Source organism: Chlorocebus sabaeus, chromosome 12, assembly GCF_047675955.1.
Source record: "Chlorocebus sabaeus isolate Y175 chromosome 12, mChlSab1.0.hap1, whole genome shotgun sequence".
Classification (NCBI taxonomy): Eukaryota; Metazoa; Chordata; class Mammalia; order Primates; family Cercopithecidae; genus Chlorocebus; species Chlorocebus sabaeus.
The window spans coordinates 103,676,969-103,700,275 of NC_132915.1; the positions used below are offsets into that span (position 1 = coordinate 103,676,969).

At 53.1% G+C, this 23,307-nt stretch overlaps 2 protein-coding genes across 23 annotated transcripts in view; one reads left to right on the top strand and one right to left on the bottom strand.

Moving 5' to 3' along the window:
- The window catches only part of DNM1 (dynamin 1), a 50,852-nt gene extending 49,514 nt beyond the window's left edge, over positions 1 to 1,338 (top strand). For 8 of the 19 annotated variants that reach the window (XR_012094882.1, XM_073021970.1, XM_073021960.1 and 5 more), the window contains one exon: positions 83 to 1,338. Coding sequence is in view for 9 of the 19 variants with exons in the window: in XM_073021960.1 (XP_072878061.1) it covers positions 83 to 155 (73 nt within the window). In the remaining 10 variants the exon portion in view is untranslated. The remainder of the gene's footprint in view (positions 1 to 82) is intronic. The other 11 variants (XR_012094884.1, XR_012094883.1, XM_073021971.1 and 8 more) reach the window with 2 other exon arrangements.
- Positions 1,339 to 1,900: 562 nt separating this feature from the next.
- Positions 1,901 to 23,243, bottom strand: GOLGA2 (golgin A2). 4 transcript variants are annotated; one of them, XM_008006066.3, is made up of 27 exons: positions 23,122 to 23,243; positions 21,103 to 21,225; positions 20,034 to 20,114; positions 15,138 to 15,242; positions 14,837 to 14,880; positions 14,654 to 14,717; positions 14,174 to 14,233; positions 13,910 to 13,990; positions 13,003 to 13,041; positions 12,686 to 12,736; positions 12,504 to 12,597; positions 12,302 to 12,408; positions 9,112 to 9,170; positions 8,641 to 8,782; positions 7,733 to 7,822; positions 7,521 to 7,628; positions 7,237 to 7,324; positions 6,529 to 6,866; positions 6,140 to 6,253; positions 5,216 to 5,461; positions 5,056 to 5,131; positions 4,524 to 4,630; positions 4,051 to 4,269; positions 3,861 to 3,963; positions 3,672 to 3,778; positions 3,438 to 3,594; positions 1,901 to 3,350 (listed from the first exon to the last, which is right to left on the bottom strand). In XM_008006066.3, the coding sequence occupies exons 1-27, from the start codon at positions 23,203 to 23,205 to the stop codon at positions 3,136 to 3,138; spliced, it is 3,102 nt and encodes a 1,033-aa protein (XP_008004257.3). In that variant the 5' UTR covers positions 23,206 to 23,243; the 3' UTR covers positions 1,901 to 3,135. The 4 variants fall into 4 exon arrangements, with proteins under 4 accessions (XP_008004257.3, XP_008004259.3, XP_008004258.3 ...); XM_008006068.3 differs by lacking the exon at positions 20,034 to 20,114; XM_008006067.3 differs by lacking the exon at positions 13,910 to 13,990 and having other exon boundaries at positions 23,122 to 23,242.
- Positions 23,244 to 23,307: the final 64 nt, after the last annotated feature.

Consider the following 23,307-nt stretch of genomic DNA (forward strand, 5'->3'; position numbering starts at 1 on the left):
GCCTGCTGGTCCTGCTGAGCTCCACCCAGTGAGCCCGCCCCCCTTCTCCTGCCACTGACTCTCGCTCTTCTGCTTTTCCCAGCAGGAAGGGCCCAGCCTCACCTACGCGACCTGCAGCCCCCCGACCAGCTGAGGCTCCCCTCTTAGACTTATAAGTCTGTGGCCACTGGCATCTGGCTGCCTGCCCTCCCTGCCTCCCCCAGGGTCATTTCAGAGGGTCCTGGGTTTTCTGACCACCCAGAAGGGCCTCTGGCGCTCCCTCCAGCCATGCCTTTTAGTTTCACCCTCCTGGTTCAAGCAGTGTTCTTTCTCTATCAGGCCTGGTGGCTGTTGCGTGGGGCTCCCCAAGGCAAGGGGTGGCCCTGGGCCGGTGGGTTGGAAGACAGGGTGACCATAGAAGAGGGAAGCCCGAGGGGGCCGAGCATCAGCTTGAACTGTGGGTGCCCTGCCTGGGTGCTGTGTGAGAGGCCAGCGTGTGTGGGGTGGGGAGGGCCGCCACAGTCCCCAGGCGATACCTGTGAAGCTACAGCTCCTCCCTCCATCTTCCTCCCCTTTTCCTTCCAGCCCCTCTTTTCCAGGAACCTTGCTACACCCACACCTGCACCCTCCCCTCCCCGGCCCTCCCACCTGCTGCGGTGCGGGCCGGGTGCGGGCCGGCCCCAGCCGGCTGTGTGCTGCACTTGCCTTACCAGCTCTCTCCTTGATTTTCTCTCTCCCGTTTTCTCTTTGCTTTCTCTCCAACTGCCAGCCGATCGGGTCAGGCAAGTCCATCCCGTCCTGAGAGCCCCAGGCCCCCCTTCGACCTCTAAACAGATCCCTCCTCTTCTCGGAGACCTCCCTTTCCAAGCCTGCCTGGACGGCTGTTCTGTGACTTGACAGTGGCTTCCCTAGCCCCAAAGCCAGCCCCCTTCATCTGTGACTTAGTCTGTTGTAGTGGTGAGCTGACACCTCCAGGCGTGACCATTGGTGAAAACTTGTGCCCCTTTTGTGGTATGCCCTGCCCTGTTCTATAAATATCTATAAATACTCATATATATACACACCTACACATGGCCGACCGCCTCGCCTCTAGCGCTGGGAATCAGTCACTGTGCTGTCCTTGTGGAGTCTTGTGGCCCAACTACAAGAGAACGCTGTCCCCTGACATCCCCCTCTGAAGTGTGCCACCTCCAGTGAGCCTCCCTGTCATGCCCAGCCTGTGGACAGCCAGCCCCCGCCATACTTCCCGCCCCCTACCAAGCATGGGGGTGCTGTGCAGGCAGCCGTGTGGCCTGACAGTCTCTACCAGTCCTGCTGTCCCTCGGCTGAGAATAAAACCTATTTCTGGATGACGGGGAATGTCTCCTCTGCTGGTTGTGTTCTCTCTGGAGCTCAGGGGAGGGGAAGGGCTAAGCCATTACTGGGGTGCTGTTGGGGGCGGTGAAAAGACCACATCCTTTCCAAGGGACACTTTTCCTGGAAAGTCCCTGGAGCTTAGTTGGCTCTCATCCTGTGAAGCCGGCTCTGGCCACTAGGGGGCAGGGCCATTAACTCAGTCTTGAGGGAGCCTGCGGGGTGGCCAGCATTCTGGGGAGGGACAGACAGAACAGGCCACCAGGCTCAGGCAGGCGAGGGAGGCAGGAGGGCAGAACAGAAGACACCTTGGGTGCTGGCACCCTGCCTTCCCGGCCACCGCTAGATCAGGCTTCTGAGCCTGTTGGCCATCGGGGCCGAACTGTCCCCATAGGTACCATGGTAGTCCCTGTGTAATCCCCTAGATGTCACCAGGCAGCATACAGGTAATAGGCCTGGAAGGTCCCAACAGCCCACATGCGCAGGCTCAGACACTCTGGGGCTCCCCGTTCAGTGGCACAAACTCCAGAACCCAGTGAGAGAAACAGGAACATGCCAGGCGGAGCAATATGGCTAAATCCATTTATTCCGAAATAAAAAGCAAAATAAACAGGAGTCGCATCACCAGGGTGCCACGACCCCATCCCCGCCTCCTTCCTCTGTCCTATGCTATCAATAAATAAGTTTCCCAGCCCCAAATAATTATTAGAACCTCCTCCCCATGTGCCAGCTCCAACCTCTGCTAGGTATGATACAGGGGGCTGCCCTACCCCTGGAATATACAAAATGTTACACAGATACAATATGTACACTGGGGAAGCGGGGCCACCCCAGCAGCCCGTGCCCTCACCTGGTCTACAGTTAACCCCACTGTCCTGCCTCAGCTGCCTCTCTGTGTAAGAAGATGGGAGCCCCCCTGAGGGAAAAATTGCTTTGGTGAGAGTAAGGAGGCCATCAGGCCTCCTCCAAACAAGTCAATTCTATGAGCCTCTGGCTATTAAATAACAATCATCATCATCCAGAAATTTAAGGAATCAGCCCTGGCCAAGGTGGCAAAGGGTCTACACATTTGTCTCCCCCCATTAGACAGGGGTCTTATTTGCTACTGTAAGAGTAAAGGGGTGACTGGGAAGGGGTGGCAGGGACATGATGGGGGCGGAGCCTCCGGCCCCACTTCTCCAGGCTTTGCTGACAGTGGCCTGCTTTTTAAAATCTTTATCCTGACTTTTTTTTTAATCCCGTTTTTTTTTTTTTTTTTTTTTTTTTTTGAGACAGTCTCACTCTGTTGCCCAGGCTGGAGCGCAGTGGCGCCATCTCAGCTCACTGCAACCTCCGCCTCCCGGGTTCAAGTGACTCTCCTGCCTCAGCCTCCTGAGTAGCTGGGATTACAGGCACACGCCACCATGCCTGGCTAATTTTTGTATTTTTAGTAGAGACACGGTTTCACCATGTTGACCAGGCTGGTCCTGAACTCCTGACCTCCTGAACTCCCAAAGTGCTGGGATTACAGGTGTGAGCCACTACGCCCGGCCTTTTTTCATAACTTCTATACCATAACTTACCCATAACCTTCTTTATCCCATAACTTCTTTTAATCCCATAACTTTAATTATTTTTTAAGTTTAGTGGCCAGCTTTTAGATGACAGTGATCTTCACCTCATCTGCACCTGTCTACCCCCGTTAGACAGGGGCCTATGCTTGCTACTGGAAGGGTAAAGGGGTGACTGAGGGGGTGGTAGGGATATAGTGGGGGCAGGGTCTCCAGCCCCCCTTCTTCAGGCTTTGCTGACAGTGGCCGGCTTTTAGATGACAGTGATCTTCACCTCATCGTTCTCATCAGCCCGGTAAAAAAAAGGAATGCAGGGGTTGCTGCCCAAGCCTGGGCGCTCCCGGGGGTTCTGCATCTCACGAAGCAGCTGCATGATCTGCTGTGCAGTGGGGTTGTCACGGGGAGAACGCTCCCTGGCCTCTCCTTGGGCGGCCTCCGCACTGCCGGTGAGGCTCACCTCGCAAAGGTCTTTGGAGAGAGAGGGGCAGGGCTCTGAGCGCCACGCAAGCCCTCCCTTGCTCCTGCCTGCCCACCCCTCCCGAGGGCTCTACTTACCACCCTGCTGGTCGGCAGCCCCAAGCTCCTGGGGGGCTGGGGCCCCTGGAGCGGGCTCATTGGCAGGGTTCTGGGCAGCTGCCAGGAATCTGCCATGCCACTCGCTGCGGTCGCCCACAAGCCGTAAGACCAGCTCCTGCAGCTCCAGCAGCTTCACCTGGAGGGAGGGGTGCTAAGATTCCATGCATGTGCCCGTGCCCACCTCCACCCCCACAGAGATGTTCCACACCCTACCTTCATCTCCTCCTTGTCTTGGGCCAGCCTGCTGATGTACTCCTCCTTCTCCCGGTGCCGCTCCTTCAGCACTGCCCTCTGACTCTGGTACAGTGCGATGTACTCTCCTGTGGAAGGACAGGGCTCAGATACTGGGTTCCCTCCGACCACTGTGCAGCTCCTCCTGCCGTGCCCTGGCCTCCCACTCACCAATGGTGTCTGTCTCTCCAGACAGCTGGATACAGCGATGTTCCAGTTCCTCTACCCTCTCCTTCAGGTCCGCCTTCTCCTGCATGAGCTCCATAAAGCGGCTCTGGAACCAAAACAATGGAGTCACATCTTGGCAGCGACCTGCCCCGCCCCCACCCTTCTTGACCCATGCCAGGAGAGACTCATTCACCTGCAGCTTCTCCATGGCCCCCTGCAGGGCCCGGTGGGTTTCCCCACACACAGAATCGCCCCCAGTCCCTGGGGCCGGGGCTGCCACCTCAGGCTCCTTCTGGGCTGAGGCCAGCAGGTGAGCCAGGCGCCGGCAGCGCACCCTTTGCTCCTTCAGCTGCCCACGTAGCCTTGCCTGCTCCTCCTCGGCACTGGCTACAGCTGAGTTGAAAAATGCCACCTGTAGGCAAGAGAGGTGCATTCTTGTAGGAGGATATATAGGACGAACAGGCAGGGAGGTAGAGAGCAGCCCTTCCCTTGGGGGCCTCAGAGGCTGTACTTGTTGGTCCCAGGTGAAATGGTGCCTGACCACTGGCTCCCAGGAAAGAGGTAAGTCTGAAGAAATCAGAAGGCCGGGAAACCAAGAGCAGAAGGGGGTCTGGGAGGGAGCACAGAGGGAGGCAGCAAAGGCCGGGGAGGGGGAGTCAGCCTCACCATGGCTTCCCGGCTCTCCAGGTCCTCCGGGATGCTTGGCATGGGCCGAGGCGCCGCCTCCACCTCCTCCTCCTCCTCCTCCTCTTCCTCCCTGTCCAGTCCATCTCCTATGGGGGTGGCCAGAGGGGTCATCAGACAACCCAACAAGGGTACAGTGTGCCCACCTCTGCCCCCACCCTCACTGTGTAACCCTGGGCCAGCCCCTCCCCAGAAGGGAATGAGCAGCTTTTTTATTTTATTCTTTTTTAAGAGCCAAGGGCCCGCTATGCTGCCCAGGTGCAGTCCCACTACCGATCAGCATGGGAGTTCTAACCTGCCTCATTTCTGACCTGGGCCAGTTCACCCATCCTTAGGCAACCTGGTAGTCCCCTGCTCCCAGGAAGTCACCATAATGATGCCGAACTTAGTGTGGACACCCGGTTGGGATAATGACCAGCTGTTCTAAAGGTCTCTGCCAACTCAATTCTACACTGCTAACAGTCCCCCCTTCCTCCTGGGGCTCTCTCCTCTTCCTGTGAGCAGGTTCCCGTACCTTCCCCAGGGTGAGCCATGAGGCTCAGTTGGGACCGTAGCTGCTGGTTCTGCTGGGTGACAGCTTCCAGGCGCTCCTAAGGGGCCAGGAAAGAGAGTGAGAAGGCATGCAGGTTGCCAGGTCGTCCCCCTCAGGGCCCTGCCCTCAGCAACTCCCTCACCTGGGCTTCCTGCAACTCTTGGCGGGCCATCTCGGCCACTGCTTTGCCCTGAGCTTCCTGCTGCTGCAGCTGGTCCACAAGCTGGGTCTGCAGCAGTAACTGGTTGTGCAGCACCTCCTTCTCAGAGGTTAGCTGCTGATAGGTGGCCACCTGCTGCTGATAGGCGGCCACATACTGCTGCAGGTGTCCCAGGTACTGGTCTCGCTGCTGCTGTAGACTCTGAGCCTCTTGGCTCTTCAGCTCCACCTGTGGGAAGACCCGGGGCGTGAGGGCAGGTGGTGGCCTGCTTTCAGATTTGGGGCCCATAAATAGGGTAGCGAGGGCTCTGTGAGGCTCTGTTGCCTGCCCAGACCTCTGGCCCCTTGCTCCAGGCCTAAGTGACTGCCTCCCTTATCTAGAGCCTCCTGCCTTCTTTCCCAGCCTGCTTCCCACCACTTAAACTGTAGGCCATAAACTGGTGGAAATGCAGAGGGAGCCAACCACCATCTGCTAAGTGTGCTACATGCCTGATGCTTTCTGTGTATTATCTCATTTAATCCTCCACACCTCTGCAAGGAAGATGCTAACTTCCTTTTTAAGTTAAAGAAACTGAGGCTTAGAGATGCAGAGTAGTTGAATGGTGACCAGTGGAGCAGAGGCCAGAATCCTGTTTGAATCTAAGGAGCCTCTTATACCACTGTCTCTTTCCCTATGATTGGGGGAAATCCATGCCTCTGGCTGGGACGATGATGTCCAGATCCGAGAGAAACCCAGGGCTATCCACCTCTAAAAGTCAGATGGCAGGGAGCAAGAAACAGTCACAGGACTGCCCCGGAGGGTGCTGGGGTCACCTGTTCCCCAGGCTGGAGCTGCTCTGGCCTCACACCACCCCTCCCCAGAGGCTGGTGCCCACCTCCCAGCACTTCTTGGATGGGGTGGGGTTACCGTTTCCTTCAGCTCGCTCAGCTTCTCCTGCAGCTCACCCAGCTTCTTTCCCAGCTCCCTCTTGACGTGCTGCTCCGACTGCAGTGCGCTGGTGATCTCCATGTTCTCATTAGTCTGTACAGAGAGAAGCAATCAGCGGCCACCCACTGCAGCTGGAGACCCCAGAACTTGCTGCCTTGGTGTTTGCCTCCCATGGCACCGGGAAGGGTGGAAATAGGTTAGAAAAATCATCCCCTCTCCCCTACAGCCATCGGAGCAGGGCTCTGGCTCACAGGTGCCTCCAGAAGTACCATTTCACGTGAGGGCTACACTGCCCCACTTTACAGGTGGGAAAACAAAGGCCCGGAGGGCTAGTGGGGAGGGTAGGTTCTTCAGGTGGGGCTGCGCACCAGCTTTACGAATCCGCTCTGCAGCTCAGCCAGCTGCTCCTTGAGCTCCCGGTTCTGGGAGAGTGCGCGGCTGATGGTGGTGCGGTCATTCTGCATGGTCTCCAGGATTTGCCTGCGCGCCTCCGCCTGCTCCCCCCAGAGCTCGGCCGCCCGCTCCAGCTCCAGCAGCCTCTCCTCCTGCTCCCGGTTCAGGCGACTCAAGCCCTCATTGTCTTGCACCTGGGCTTGGAGCTGTCCTGCCAGACTCTCCAGCTCCTTCCGTAGGTGCTCAGCCTCCGCTTGTAGCTGCTGCTCCACCTCAGAGGGCCCTGCTGGGGGTTCTGGGGGCGGGGGTTCAGCTGAGAAAGGAAGCAGACAATAAGGGCCTCTGGATTCTCGAAGAAAACCCTCCTCTTGGTCCGTAGCTCCTCTCAGGCTCCCCAAACGTGGCCTCCCTGCTAATGATTCCTTGCACCCGGATGTTAGCCAATCTTCCAAGCCACTTTCCAATAGTGACAACTGTGGGTGGCCGACAACGGGCACTCCTCCCTCTTTGCTGATGGGGCACTGAGGCTTGTGGAGATGATGAGACTTGCTATCTCCTGGCACAGGCCTCTTTCCCTCTGCCTCAAAGCCCTTCCATCCACCCAACTCCGTGGGGCATTCTAAACCACCCCCACAGCCCTCTGACCCCAGTCCTGCTCCCAGGTTACCCCAGCCCCAGCTTACCCATCTGGTTCCTCAGTTCAGCCAAGCTCGTCTCCAGCTCCTGTACCCGACTCATGCTACATTCCTTCTCCTCCCTCAATGTGTGCACCTGCCCAAAGCACAGCGGGAAAGGGCCCTGGAGAGGGGCTGGTGGCTGGACAGGCTACCATCTCCCTCTCTGCCCCCACTTCCACAAAGGCCAGACCCATGAACACCTCTGGCTGTGCTCCTCCCATTTCACAGATGCCCAGAAAAATCAAGTGACCTATCTAAGGTTGGGGGGGAGCTGAAGGGTCAAGTCTCACCTGCTCTGACATCTGTTGCATCCTCTGCCGCCACATGGCGCTCTCTCCTTTGAGATTCTCTGCATATTTATCTCTCTCCATTTGTAGTTGTCTAACCGACTCCATTACCTGCAAGAATGGCCACAGAAATTAGGAAGGACTGTCACTGGTTGTCACCTACTCCTGGCCACCTGGGGTCATCTTCCTTCTACATCCCTCCCTACATCCCTCACCTGCCCCAGGTGTGTTTCCAGCTGTGCCCGCTCCTCCATGGCCTGCTGTAACTGCTGGTTAGCATCAGGGGCTTCACACCGGCTTGAAAACTGGATAGTGGAGAGCAAGAAGTTTAGATCTGGGGAGCCCAGGCCGTTCCAAACAGTGCCCCTTAAAAGGGCTAGGGCTAGGCTCAACGTGCAGCTCAGTCAATACAACTCTGCTGTCATGTTTCTTTGCTTTAGAAATAAAAAATAATTTTAAAAAGATCTCAGGCCAGGCATGGTGGCTGATACCTATAATCTCAACACTTTGGAAGGCTGAGGTGGGTGGATTGCTTGAACTCAGGAGTTCCAGACCAACCTCAGCAACATGGCAAAGCCCTGTATCTACAAATACAAAAATTAGCCAGGCATGGTGGTGTCGCCTGTAGTCCCAGCTACTTGAGAGGCTGAGGCAGGAGGGTGGCTTGAGCCTGGAAGGTAGAGGTTGCAGTAAGCTGAGATTGCGCCACTGTACTCCAGCCCAGGTGATAGAGCGAGACCCTGTCTCAAAAAAAAAAAAAAAAAGATCTCTACTGTCTGTTATTACCATGGAATAGTGAAAGTGTTGGCTTGAACCTCAGAAGGAAATAAACAGACTCATGACTTAGCCATATAAATGTAATCTCTAAAATAATGGTTTTCACCCATGATGTTTTAAAACAAAACAAAACAAAAATTGTTTTAAGCCCTAACCCTAAGATTCTGATTCCCCAGGTCCCCAATTTGTAGATTTTTAGCACTCTCTAGAGGATTTTACGCCAGGACTGGAACAAGGACCCAAATTTTCAGCTCTTGGCTGGAGCCTCCCCATGCCCTGCATGATCCCTAGACCATGGCCCCAGCTGGATGGGGCTCCCACCACCCATGGAGCTGCAGCCTCTTGCCTGTTGAAGCAAGAGTTCTGTCATCTCTAACTTCTTTTGCAGTTCTTCCAAGTTAAGTTGCATGCCAGCCTTCTCAGTCACTAGGACCCGAAGCTTCTCTTCCAATTCTGATTTCTCTTGCTTCAGGTCTTCATTGTTTTGGCTATGGCCAGAGGCAGTAGAGAAAGGAATGAACAAAGAACAGAAAGGACTGCTTTGGTGATCCACCCTCTACCCTCGCCCCACAACCACAGAACTGTGGCACTGGAAGGAACCCCAGGAATCAAAAGTCACGTGTACAGGCCAGAGATAAGACATGAGTTACCCAAGGCTACACCATAAGTCAGTGGCGCAGCTGGCACTAGAGCTTTGCTGGGCACACATGCAAACCTGTATGACCACCTCACCATGCTTATCTGTACCCCCCACCTCCCAGCACACCACCCATGTTAAGGGCCCCCAGACCTCCCATCCCACCATCCCCCGTCCTACGTGTTCTTGTATAACTCCAGCCGGAGGGCATCTCTCTCTTTGGTTAACTCCTTGTTGTACTGTAAACACAGAAAGGTTAAGTCAGGATATAGCAGGCAGAGGAGCAGCTGGCCGACCAGTAACAATAGCTACAGTAACTACTCCACAGTAACACTTTTTCACTCTCAATCACACTTGACATGTTTTCAAGGCATTTCCAAGCCCACAGTCTCATTTTGTTGTTGTTGTTGTTGTTTTTGAGACAGAGTCTCGCTCTGTCACCCAGGCTGAAGTGCAACGGTGAGTTCTCAGCTCACAACCTCCGCCTCCCAGGTCCAAGTGACTCTCCTGCCTCAGCCTCCTGAGTAGTTGGGACTACAGGCACACGCCACCATGTCCGGCTAATTTGTTTTTTTGTTTTTCTGAGACGGAGTCTCACTCTGTCACCCAGGCTGGAGTGCAGTGGTGCCATCTCTGCTCAATGCAAGCTCTGCCTCCTGGGTTCACGCCATTCTCCTGCCTCAGCCTCCTAAGTAGCTGGGACTACAGGTGCCTGCCACCATACCTGGCTAATTTTTTTGTATTTTTAGTAGAGACGGGGTTTCACCATGTTAGCCAGGATGGTCTCGATCTCCTGACCTTGTGATCCACCCATCTCAGCCTCCCAAAGTACTGGGATTACAGGCGTGAGCTACCACGCCCAGCCTAATTTTTGTATTTTTAGTAGAGATGGGGTTTCACCATGTTGGCCAGGCTGGTCTTGAACTCCTGACCTCAAGTGATCCACCCGCCTCAACCTTCTATTTTTTTTTTTTTTTTTTTTTGAGACGGAGTCTGGCTCTCTTGCCCAGGTTGGAGTGCAGTGGCCGGATCTCAGCTCACTGCAAGCTCCGCCTCCCGGGTTTATGCCATTCTCCTGCCTCAGCCTCCCGAGTAGCTGGGACTACAGGCGCCCGCCATCACGCCTGGCTAGTTTTTTGTATTTTTTTGGTAGAGACGGGGTTTCGCCGTGTTAGCCAGGATGGTCTCGATCTCCTGACCTCGTGATCCGCCCGTCTCGGCCTCCCAAAGTGCTGGGATTATAGGCTTGAGCCACCACGCCCGGCCCAACCTTCTAAAGTGTTGGAATTACAGGTGTGAGCCACGGTGCCCAGCTGGTCTCATTCGTTTTTAAAAGAACTTGGTAAGGGTGGCCGGGCGCGGTGGCTCACACCTGTAATCCCAGCACTTTGGGAGGCCAAGGCGGGTGGATCACGAGGTCAGAAGATCGAGACCATCCTGGCTAACACGGTGAAACCCCATCTCTACTTAAAAAAAAAAATACAAAAAGTTAGCCGGGCGTGGTGGCGGGTGCCTGTAGTCCCAGCTACTTGGGAGGCTGAGGCAGGAGAATGGAGTGAACCCGGGAGACAGAGCTTGCAGTGAGCCGAGATGGCACCACTGCACTCCAGCCTGGGTGACAGAGTGAGACTCCGTCTCAAAAAAAGAAAAAAAAAGGCCGGGCGCGGTGGCTGACGCCTGTAATCCCAGCACTTTCGGAGGCCAAGACGGGCGGATCACAAGGTCAGGAGATCGAGACCATCCTGGCTAACACGGTGAAACCCCGTCTCTACCAAAAAAATATCAAAAACTAGCCGGGTGTGGTGGCAGGCGCCTGTAGTCCCAGCTACTTGGGAGGCTGAGGCAGGAGAATGGCGTGAACCCAGGAGGCGGAGCTTGCAGTGAGCTGAGATCCGGCCACTGCACTCCAGCCTGGGCAACGGAGCAAGACTCTGTCTCAAAAAAAAAAAAAATACAGAGCTTGATAAGAGTGGAAGGGACAGGAAAAGACAGTGAATTTATGTATGTATGTATATATGTATTTATTTGAGATGGAGTCTCCCTCTGTCACCCAGGCTGGAATGCAATGGTGCCATCTTGGCTCACTGCAACCTCTGCCTCCTGGGTTCATGTGATTCTCCTACCTCAGGCTCCTGAGTACCTAGGATTACAGGCATGCACCACCACACCTGGCTAATTTTTGTATATTTATTTATTTCTTTATTTAGAAACAGAGTCTCCCTCTGTCACCCAGGCTGGAGGGCAGTGGTGTGATCTCGGCTCACTGCAACTTCCGCCCCCGGGTTCAAGCAATTCTCCTACCTCAGCCTCCCAAGTAGCTGGGATTACAGGCACCTGCCACCACACCTGGCTAATTTTTTGTATTTTTAGTAGAGACAGGGTTTTGCCATGTTGGTCAGGCTGGTCTCAAACCCCTGACCTCAGTTGACCTGCCCACCTCGGCCTCCCAAAGTGCTGGGATTACAGGTATAAGCCACCACACCTGGCCAAGATTGAATTTACAGCTGGCTAACAGAGGCCCAGAGAGATCAGATAATATTGCTATTGTTATTATCATTATTCCTACCACTGTTTGAACCTTTATTGAGTGTTTCACCAGGCACCATGCTAATAATCCCATTTAATCCTCATAACCACCACATGAGACAGCTCACTGCAATATTATTACCTCTATTTTGTAGATGAAAAATATGTAGTATTAGAGGTTAAGTGCTTGCCTAAGATCACTTAGAGCTGGGATTTGAATACCCAGGTATATCTGACTCTCTAAGTTCATTTGTTCCCTGGGGGTGGGGGCACAGATAGGAAGAGGGAAATCAATCTTTTGTTCAATTTTTGAAAGGATCATACATTCGCATAGTCCAAAACTCTGAAGGTACAGAAGGGAAATATCTTCCAGCCATGCTGCTCCTCTCTCCTGAGTTTTTTATGAATCCTTGCAGACATGTTTTATGTATATTATCATAGTACATATGTACAGACACACGGACACACAGACACACAGACACACACACGTTCCCTCTCTCTACACAAATGGTAACATACTAAAGATACTCTTCTGTACCTTCACAGAACAAATACCACATTCCCCAACCTAGGACTTGGCCAAGGCCACAGCCAGGTAAGGGCAGGGCGGGCACTTGGCCTCTGAGCCCTGCGTCCAGTGTTCACTCCTCACAGTGCCCCCCAACCCACCCACAGCAGCTGACTCAGCCCCAGGATGCCTCTAACAACCACACACAAAAGCAGTGACAAATGGCCCATGCTGCCTTCTGGGCAGGACACTCAACCCTGCAGAAGAGACCTTTAGGCTCACTCCTCCACCTGGGAAGCCAGGCTGCCAGGGTTCGGGGCAGGCAGTTGGACTCACCCTGTCTGCTTTCTTCTGCTGCGTGGAGACAGCAGAGAGAGCCCGCTCCAACTCTCCCACACGCCTCCGGGAATACTGCAGGCGACTGGCCAGATCTTCGGACTCTCCTGGAATGAGAGAGGTTGAGATGGGTCCAAAGGACTCACCCTAAAGGCCTGTCAAAGTGCCAGGTTGAAGGATGATGGGGTGCCCAGATTCCCACCTTCTTTCTGCCTGGCAGCATGCTGAGTGTGAGCCAGGGCTGTCTGTAACTCAGCTTTCTCTGATACGAGGATCCCTATGGTCTGAATGTGAACCTTTGGGAGGAAACCCAAGCAAGTGCTGAAAAAGAAGGAAAGAAACATTCTCCAGAGGACAGGGCGGAACTTCACCCCCTCCACTCACCTGTAACTGCTCCCTTAGGGCTCCCTGCTTTTGGTGGCATTCTTTCTTTTCCTATAGGAAGAGGAAGACAGAGCTCTTACTAGGGGGAGGCAGAGATGGCACAGCAAGGGACATGCCCCCAGAATGCCACCAATGCCCCAGGACAGGCCCACCCATGGGACCAGGTTATCAGGGACCCTGTGGGGATGGGGTGGAATCTTGGGGGGTGAGCCTTCTTCCCCAGGCTGGGAGCGGGTGAGACGAGACTGAGACGTCTACATTTGAGTGCCCCCCAAACCCAGCTGTCATGTTGTGAGCAAACAAAGAAATCACGTTACTTCTTCCAACTGATCCGTAATTTCTTGGTTCTGTTGTTTCTGTGGGGAAGAGTCAAAGGAAGGTGACTGAGGGTGGCCCCCTCAACCCTATTCCCCAGACCAGGAAGGGGTAGGCAGGGGCCAGGAATGGATTTTAAAGGCAAAGTTCTCAGACCCAATGGGAACACGAACTGCTCAACTCTCCTCAGGCTCCCAAGGAAAGGGGATTTGTGTCTTTGTTGGTTTTTGCCCACAGCCACAGAACTGAAAGTCTGAATCTAGATTCTCTTGAAAGGACAGTAACATAAACCTCTAGAGATGGAGTGTGAGAAAAGCCCACCCTCTGCCAGTTTGTGATTTAGAAAGGTGTATTCATTCAACAAACATTTGCTGAGCACATATAGGCCAGGTACAGTTCTTAATAGCAGGGATATCAGACAGAAAAAGCCAGACAGGAGCCCTTGGCCCTGAGGTTTACATTCTAGTGGGCCTTTAAATCTTCGACGCTCAGAGCTAAGAGACCTTTGATACTCTCTAACTCTACCTCCTCAGGAAATGCAAGCCCAAGAAGGAGAGGTGGCTTGTCCCGAATCCAAGAGCAAATTAAGGACTGAGTCAGGGTGGAAATACGGGGCTCCTGACAACCAGTCAGGCTAGTGCTTCCCCAAGAGGCAACAATCCCAGGGCATGTGTGGCAAGGACTCGAGCAGGGGTGTCTAGAGAAGAGAGAGTAGGCAAAGAGGGCAGCAACAGAAGAGCCATGCTGCATGCTCCGTGCTCTGGGGTCCCTCCAGCTGAGGCCTGGGCCCCCCAGCTCCCCATTCGCCCTTGGCACCAGGGGCCCCCTGCCCCTTTCTTCAGGGTCCCAAGGGGAAACTGGAGCCCAGGATTCGCAGCGTGGAATCAGGGGACCCCACTGGACTCTTACCAATTTCTCTATCGTGATATTGAGTTGTTTGTTTGTTACATAGCTGGAGTCCAGGGCTACCGCTAGCTGTTGGTACCGGCTCTGAGGCGCATGCAGAGAGGAGGAGTTGGAGGAGGATTGGGGGGAGAGGTAGAGAGAGCAATCATTAGGGTTGGGGGGTGTGTGGGCTGTCTCAGCTGGCAGAGGGGCACCCAGCCCCCGCTGTGGGAGGAGGTTGGAGGGCTGGCCTGCAGGGTCACTGGGCCATGGCCCAGGGCCTCTTACCTCCAGATCCTTCAGGTTAGCAGATGATGCAGGGCCCTCCCCATTGACACATGTCGTAGACTATAAGAGACGAGAGTGCACATGGAGATGTTCTGTCCCCTCAGTGTCTAAGCCCTCTGACTTCCTTTCTTCCCCAGCAATTGGCAACATTTTCTCTTCTAACTTGGACCCTTTGTCCCGTAACCCCTTTGTGCCAACTTCTCTCATGGTTCTTATTTCCCCACCATCCTTCCCTCCCGAGCACCTCTCATCCAGTGCTTCTGCAGCAGGATAAAATGATGCAACCAGTCACAGGGTCCAACTCCTTCATGTGCACAACTTCAAGGGAGAAAGCTCAGGGAAGAGCCGACTTCCTCAACATTGCCCAGCACATTGGCTGGTCCCAGGATCTTCCCTCTCTTGTGAATCCCTGCCTCAGTTTCTTTCTATCATAGTTCCCTTCCCCCCACACCCCACTCTGGGCCTCAATTCCTGAGGTACCTCACAAACAAGACCATTGAGCTGCTGGGAGAGTTGTCGCAGGCTCTCAGTTGATGAGAAAGTCCTAGGGATGGAGACACAGGGGTCAGGGATGCAGGTGGCTCAATGGGAAAGAAGGTCATGGGCAGTGGCCTCCCTGACTCTCTCGGCCTAGAGACTGCTGCCCCAACAGGAGACACTCACTTGGTTTCATCCATGAGATTAGGGACATTGTCAGCATCACGATTCTGTGTGGGAAGAAACGTATGACATGGTCATTCAATGTCTGCTAAGAATCACCCAGGACAGGGTGAGTCAAGCTCCCAAACTCATTCCAACAATCTTCCATATCCTCAGACCTCAAGGAAAAGCCTAGTCTGAGCCTTCCCCCAGCCCGTTCCCCAGGAAGAGCCCTTGGCCCTAGGGGACAAGCTACCTGTGAAAAGAGAAGATAATCCATAGTAGGTACAGGAGGGGAGTGGGCAGAGGGGGAGAAGGCACGAACCTGAGATGCCGCCATGCTAGTGAGACTGGCACCAGGGGAAGGGACACCGCCAGGTAACACGGTGTCATCAGACGGTTGTAGAGAATCAGCATTGTCCTTGGGTGTCTGTCACAGAACAGAGCAGGGGGTTAGGGGGCCATGCGGGACAGAAGGTGCCTCAGTGCCATGAACACAAGGGTGTGGAACAGGTAGGACAGGTGTTGCTGCAGTCAGAGTGACAGTCACACATGCTAGGAGCCACTCAGGGGTGTGGATATGGTTGCCCAGGCCTTGGGCTGCTAGGCAGCATTTCAGATGGCCAAAGCTCAAAGCAGGGGCTGCACGGCCTCCTTCATGAACACGAGGACCTCGCTCTCTCTGGAGCTCAGCAAAAGACAGCAGCAGGCACTGACCTGTGGCAGCCACAGCAGGTGGGAGGAAGGTGTGCCAAAGTCAGGGAGGAGAAAGGCACTGTTCTTCCAGAAGGCCAGTCTGTGCTGCAGAGTGACCCTAACTGGGCCCCTAGTGGGCAGAGGATGGTGATGAGGAAGTAGTTGTCTGGACAATGTAGCTATCTGCCTGCATCTCTCCTCCTTTCCTCCCTTCCCTTCTCCCCTGCAGTGGCACAATCATAGCTCACTGTAGCTTCCACCTCCTGGGCTCAAGCAATGCTCCCACCTCAGCCTCCCTAGTAGCGGAGATTACAGGTGTACACCACCATGCTCAGCTAATTTTTATAGAGATGTGGTCTCGCCATCTTGCCCAGGCTGGTCTCAAAGTCCTGGGCTCAAGTGATCCTCCCACCTTGGTCTCCCAAAGTGTTGAGATTACAGGTGTGAGCCATTGAACCTGGCCTATTGGCTGTGTTTCTGATTCAGACCTTTCCAGGGAAAAAAAAAAAGTTACCCAACCAGAAGCCTCTCCCCAACTATCTGGAGGTAAAAGGAGAATAAACCATGGCTACCACCCCCACCCCAACCTCTTACCTCCAAAAACATCTACCCAACCAAGAAACCACCGAAGAAAACAGAGGTAAGACATCTGCCCTATGGCTCCTGGCAACTTGGAAGTTATGGGGCCTCTTTCCTGGGAATTGTACCTGGGGACAATCCTAGGATTCAGAACTTGGGGTCACATGGAGCCTCTCCCTCACCCCCAACTGGACCTACCTGCTTGATCAGAGCCCCATCTGGCCTCTCTCCAGGCTCTGGCCTTACTCTTGACCCAAGCCTCTGGTTCTAGAGGTCTTCTAATATCTGACAGGCCAGATGGGCAAGTGGAAATATCTGACATCGGAAAAAGCTGACTGATCAGCTAAGCTGGACAAGAGAAAAACACCAGGGAGCCAGGGCCTGGCCACGGAAGCTGGTTCTGCGAGAAGTGGCTACACCTCTCTCCAGGGAAGCTGGGTCTGGGGAAGTGGCTACACCTCTCTCCAGGGAAGCTGGGTCTGGGGAAGTGGCTACACCTCTCTCCAGGGAAGCTGGGTCTGGGGGAAGTGGCTACACCTCTCTCCAGGGAAGCTGGGTCTGGGGGAAGTGGCTACACCTCTCTCCAGGGAAGCTGGGTCTGGGGAAGTGGCTACACCTCTCTCCAGGGAAGCTGGGTCTGGGGAAGTGGCTACACCTCTCTCCAGGGAAGCTGGGTCTGGGGGAAGTGGCTACACCTCTCTCCAGGGAAGCTGGGTCTGGGGGAAGTGGCTACACCTCTCTCCAGGGAAGCTGGGTCTGGGGAAGTGGCTACACCTCTCTCCAGGGAAGCTGGGTCTGGGGAAGTGGCTACACCTCTCTCCAGGGAAGCTGGGTCTGGGGAAGTGGCTACACCTCTCTCCAGGGAAGCTGGGTCTGGGGAAGTGGCTACACCTCTCTCCAGGGAAGCTGGGTCTGGGGAAGTGGCTACACCTCTCTCCAGGGAAAGGACTGCATGCTCGCTGGACCCTTCAGCCCTGGCCTCTGAAAACCCAAATCTGCTTCCCTCCTTAGAGCAAGTGCTGCAGAGGCTGGTGGAACTAAAGATGAGCCAAGCTGTCTTTGCATCTTTGCAAGTTTACTGTGACCATGGAACCTGGTGTTGCCTTGACAGTGCCTACAACTGAATCTAATAGGTCAGAGCAGGGGTTCAGCTGCTGGCCAGGCATAAGCCTTTGAGGGAAGGCTGGCACTCCTAGCAATGGACCCTGCAAGTCTTTAGGGCCCTCCTGGCATCCTGGGTTCCCACTGATCTCTAGGATTAGACACAGGAATGCTCAGAGGAAGGGAGATTTTTTTTTCTTTCTTTCTTTTTTTTTTTTTGGTTTCAGGTAGAGTCTCACTCTGTCGCCCAGGCTGGAGTGTAGTGGCAAGATCTCCGCTCACTGCAACCTCTGCCTCCTGGGTTTGAGATTCTCCTGCTTCAGCCTCCCAAGCAGCTGGGATTACAGGTGCGTGCTACCACGCCCAGCTAATTTTTGTATTTTTAGTAGACATGGGGTTTCACCATGTTGGCCAGGCTGCTCTCAAACTCCTGACCTCAGGTGATCCAGCCTCCTCAGTCTCCCAAAGTGCTGGGATTATAGGCATGAGCTACTGCACTTGGCTGAAAAAGCATTTTTCTGAGGACTTTTTGACACATAAAGCATGATTATTTTGTGAGCAATCAAGTTATTTCATAATTTTAAGTCTTGTAGCCAAGATAGAGTTTTTAAGAAAGCCTATTCTCCTCAAAATGTACCATCCCATTAAGGTATTTTTTCTTTCTCCATTATTCCCTACTTCTGGAAATGTTACCAGCTCTACTCAAGATACTACAATCACGGGCCTGCATTCCTGGAGTAGAAAACTTACATGGTAATAAAAATGAGAAATTAAAAAAAAAAAACCTACATTAGAAACAGTTATGGATATAGAGAAGGTATAAAAATAGCAAGGGGCTGGGCATGGTGGCTCACGCATGTAATCCCAGCACTTTGGGAGGCCAAGGCAGGTGAATCACTTGAGGCCAGGAGTTCGAGACCAGCCTGAGCAACATGGCAAAACCCCATCTCTATTAAAAATACAAAACAACATGGCCAGGTGCAATAGTGCAACATCTGTAATCCCAGCTACTTGGGAGGGTGAGGCATGAAAATCACTTGAACCCAGGAGGGGGAGGTTGCAGTGAACCAAGATCATACCACTGCACTCCAGGAGAAAAAGCAAGACTCTTTCTCAAAAACAAAAACAAAACAGCAAGACGGAAATATGAGGACCTAGGCCTTTGTTTCCAGAATAGAGGGACCTGGGCTGGCACGGAATCTCAGAGCATAAGGAAACAGGCTGCAGACCCCCTAATCCACTGGACCACTGGCAGAGCAAAAGCCAAATACTCAGCTACAGGACGCTTCTAGGCCTGTGCTCCCCAACCGTACCACTCAGTGTCTCCTCTGAGCTGGCAAGGTGAGTCACAGCACCTGGACAGACCTGATCAACTGGAGGGTAACAGGTGTGACGACTGGACAACTCTTAACAGCAGCCAAGGCTGCTCTGTCTCAGTCCCTCTCCCCATACCCATCTCCAACAGGCTCTATTTGTGTCCTGCTCCTCTGGCTTGGCAGGAAGGAGTCCCCCAGGTGAGTCAGAGATGGAGGAAACGCCAAATCACAGCCAGAGGAGGTTGTCTCCTAGCCCTGTGTACCCCCATGCCCTGCCCCCCAGCAGACTCCCTGTGTTCCTGAAAGGTGATCTGTGAGTTCACACTCTGGCCATGACCTCACCACTCCCCCGGCCTCCCCCACTCCCCATATGGATTAATGTTACCCACCTTTAATCTTCAAGCCAGCCTCAAATGCCACCTTCTCCAGCCTGGAGTCCATTCGGAACCAACCTCCCCCTGAGCTGAGCATTTGGAATGGTCCAAAATTATCTCTTGCCTCCCTCAAAGGAGTCTGCCTCCCTCGGTGTGCAGCCTACCTTGTTCATCTATGTTCTCCACTGTTTATTTATCAAAGTGCTTTTGTTGTCAAGAGCCCAGTGAATATGGCTAAATGTCCATTTGGAGAGGTTAGGGGCAGAACGTCTTGGTCACTCATCTGTTTAGTTAACCTCACATCTTTTACAGTTAGTTCCTCTGAAAAAATAGCTTCAATCCTTCCAACTATAATGTGGACTCATTTTCTCTTAACCCTTTGTTCCCTACTCTTAAACCAAAGTGAATTAATTAAAAAAAAAAAATCACTAACTTCTATGTGGTTTACTGATCTTTGCCTTTAGGGCAAAACCTAAAGGTCCGTTGGGTTTTTTCTTTTTTTTTTTTTAATCTCTCCTAGTCTGAGAGTACCCACAATAGGCATTCAAAAGCCCAAATCCCAGGCTGGGCACAGTGGCTCACGCCTGTAATCCCAGCACTCTGGGAGGCCAAGGCGGGTGGATCACTTGAGGTCAGGAGTTCAAGGCCAGCCTGGCCAACATGGTGAAACCCCATCTCTACTAAAAATACAAAAATGAGCCAGACATGGTGGTAGGCAACTGTAATCCCAGTTACTCAGGAGGCTGAGGCAGGAGAATCACTTGAACCAGGAGGCAGAGGTTGCAGTGAGCCAAGATTGTGCCACTGCACTCTAGCCTGGGCAACAGAGTGAGACTCTGTCTCTGAAAAAAAAAAAAAAAAAAGAAGAAAAAAAAAAGCCCCAAATCCCACACACCTCTGAAAGTTATTCCCAAATTACCTTTAAACTGTTAAACTTTAAGGTATGTCTCACCTTCTCCAAGATGATAAAAGATTTTGGGGAAGAATAAAAACCCGATCAATCAAGCAAGTGAAGAAGCGGACATAAACAGGCGGAAGGTTAATGGCAGCAACATAAAATAAGCCAGAGGCAAAGTATCCCCCAAACCAGAGAAGCCTCAGGGGCATGCACAGCTGGAGAGAGCAAGCCAGAGAGGGGTCTCGGCACTGCCTCACCTTCCACTTGTCCAATGGGGGGAGCGCTACCCCATTGGAACGGTTAAGGTCGGACACCAGCACCTTCAGAATGTCCTGAATCTACAGGAGGCGAAAAGGGAAAAACAAGGGCAGGGGGAGAAAGGTAGAAGTGGCTTAGAGAGAGGCAAGAAAGTCAGGGAAGGAGGAAGATGTGGGTTCAGGGAAATGAAATGCTGAAGAAGAGTGGAGGAGATCAAAACCATGGCCTGTGCCATCCTTCCAAATGGTCACCTGCTGCCTTGCTGGGGGCAGAAACAAATAGATGGAAAAGTCCCCTGAAGGATGCAGTCACACAGAGTGGAGTCACCTGACCAATGCAGCTCTTAATACGCTCATTGGACCCTTCTCCTTAGGCCCAGGATGTGGGCAGTGAATCTAGCAGAGCTACAGACCTCCACCTCCATTTTAAAAACCAGACTTCTGAGTAAGGGTTCACTTGAACGAAGGGGGCTCCAGCTAAAAAACAAGTTTGAAAGACACTGATCTTAACCAATGTCATCTTACAGAGGAGGAAACTGAGGCCCAGGGGAAGAAGTGGTTTTTCTGTGGTCATGCAGCAAGCTGGTGGCAAAGATGAACTCAAAAGTTAGATCTTCCCCTAATCCTAGTGCCTGGGGCTCTCCTCACCACACCATGGGGCCCTTTCAATGACTCCTAAAGGGATAGCCTGATGGCCAGTGGCTGTTCTCATTGGCCTGGCTTCCCCTTGAGACTGGAGATGAGGAAAATGAAACAGCAACTACCATTTCCTGGGTGTCCTGGGTGTTTACAGCAGGCCCTGTACTAGGGATTAACATAAAAACGACAATAATAACAAACCTCATTTAAACTTCACAAGTGTAAGTAAAACAATACTTTACAGATGTGAAAAGAGAGGCCCAAAAAACTCAAGCAATTTGCCCTAAATCACATCCCTAGCAGATGGACAGGTAGGATACAGACCCAGAACTCTTAATCAGTACCCAACAGTTCTTCCACAATCATAACAATTACCCTCCACTGCCCCTTGGGCCCCCTGTCCCCAGGAGCCTGGCCAGCCAAGACTCACATCCTCAGGTGAGTGGCAACCACCAGAAGCGGTTGTCTCAGGGTTACTGCCATTTTTTATTTTCTTCTTCTTTTTCGCTCCTGTAGGAACACCAGGGCTGTTCCTCTGCTGATATTCTCTCAACTGTGGAAAAGAAGAGCAGTAATACTCATGAGATCTACAAGCCCCTACAGTTACATCCTACTTTACAATTTTTCCAAAATACTTTTATATACCATCTGATTTAATGCCACCAACAAGTCTACAAGGTCTTGTCACAATCACTTAGTGACTGAGAGGGACTGATACCATGGCTTAAAAAAAATGCAAGAATTGAACTTAAATTCAGTCTTCTGACTCCAAGCTCGGATTTTGCCACAAATCAGCAGCTGCCAGGGGCCAAAACCAGAGGCAGAGGTACCTTTCTACCTCTCATCCCAGAAACAGGATGAGAACACTTAGGGGACTGGGTCCTAAGATCAAAAGTCAGTTTCACGCGCTAATTACGGTTCCGAGGGGGATTGCGACATCACTACATTCCACTCCGCTATGGAGAATTCAAATATGAGGTGGAGAAGTCAAGCCTGGAGTCCCAGCTACTTGGGAGGCTAAGGCAGGAGGATTACTTAAGGCCAGGAGTTCAAGGCCAGCCTGGGCAACATAGTGACATTCCGCCTCTCAAAATAAATATGCATCTTAAAATGTGGGCTGGAACATCAAGTCGGCAGGAACTGTACACTCTGTGGTTTCGAGTCATACATCCTCACATGTTTGTTAATGTAAGAAATGCACCAATGCCTCTGAAACTTTTACATCAATGTATCCTCATGGCAAAAGGCAGCCTTTCTGTTGAACCTGGGAATTCAACAGAAAGAGGACAACCCAAGCTTCATTTCAGAGAAAAGTCTGGTATACTCTTAGAAATTTATGTGACTGTCATCCCTAAGTACATTAATGTTTTTTTCTCAAGAGAATAAAGGGAAACTGAGGCTTCAGAAAGATATTTATCCTGTGGCACTTCAAGTACCCCAGGCTGAGATGATATGAGGAAGATTCAAGCTGTCAAGTTCAGTTTCCCAAGACCTGTTCCAGAGGAGATAAGCAGATCTCATTCCAGAGACCACTGAAGGGCATTCTGGTCCCAGAACCATAGAGAATTCGAATATGAGGTGGAGAAGTCAGAAAAAAAATGTTAGTCTCTCTGGAGAGTAGAAGCCTGGGGGAAAATCAAACCAATCCCGTTCTCACATTGCCACCCAGAGATACTGCCAATGTTTTGAGCTCACGGGGGAAGTGTAGGCTTTTCACACTATCAGTGTCTATGTTAAGGGTGTAAGGCAGCCTGAAACCTCTCCCTCCTAGGTCCCATAGTCCCCAATCCTCTTCCAGCTGGAAATTTATGCTGTGACCAGAGGAACCAGAAGCGGGATGAAAACACTTAGGGGACTGGGTCCTAAGATCAAAGACTGGTCTCGCGCACTAATTACGGTTCTGGGGGGACTGTGACGTCACTACATTCCACTCCTGGGGGGGAACATCAGCGCGACGTCCGAGTCGCTGCTCTGCGATGGGGGAGGGGAGCGCAGGGCCAGGACCCAGGTCCTTGGAGACGCGAGCCCAAATCGCCCAGGTAGGTCCGATTTGGGGCGGCAGGAGGTGAGGGCCGAGTCTGGAGCGGGGAGCCCCGGGAGTCATGGGCCCAAAGTCACTGGCGAGGGCGGGGGTCTGAGTTGCTGGGGTCCTAGGTCCTTGGAGATGCCAGCCCAAAGAGCCCTGGGGCGGCAGGAGGTAAGGGCCGAGTCTGGAGCGGGGAGCCCCGGGAGTCACCAGCCCAAAGTCACCCGGGGGCGACTGGCGAGGGCGGGGGCTGGGCGGCTGAGGGGGCGGGGCTGGCTGACAAGACTTTTGTGGGGGGAGCCCAGAGGCGCTGGGGGGAGCCCAGCCCGGTGTGCCTCAGGAGTGGCAGGGACTCTGGCCGTGGTTCTGCCATCAGAATGGGGCTGGGGCTGGGCCAGGGGGCCGCGACCCGGTGCACTTTACCTTTTTCTTCGCTGCGGCCAATTTGCTCTGTCGGGTTTCTTCCGACATCGCGGGGCGGGGAGGGAGGCGGGGTTGGGGCCACATCAGCGCGATCCCGGCAACCACTGCGGAAGTCAGTCAGCCACCGCGCAGCTGTGCGACTGAGCCAGAGGAGGCGTAACCAGGGCGGTACTAGAGCGCAGAATA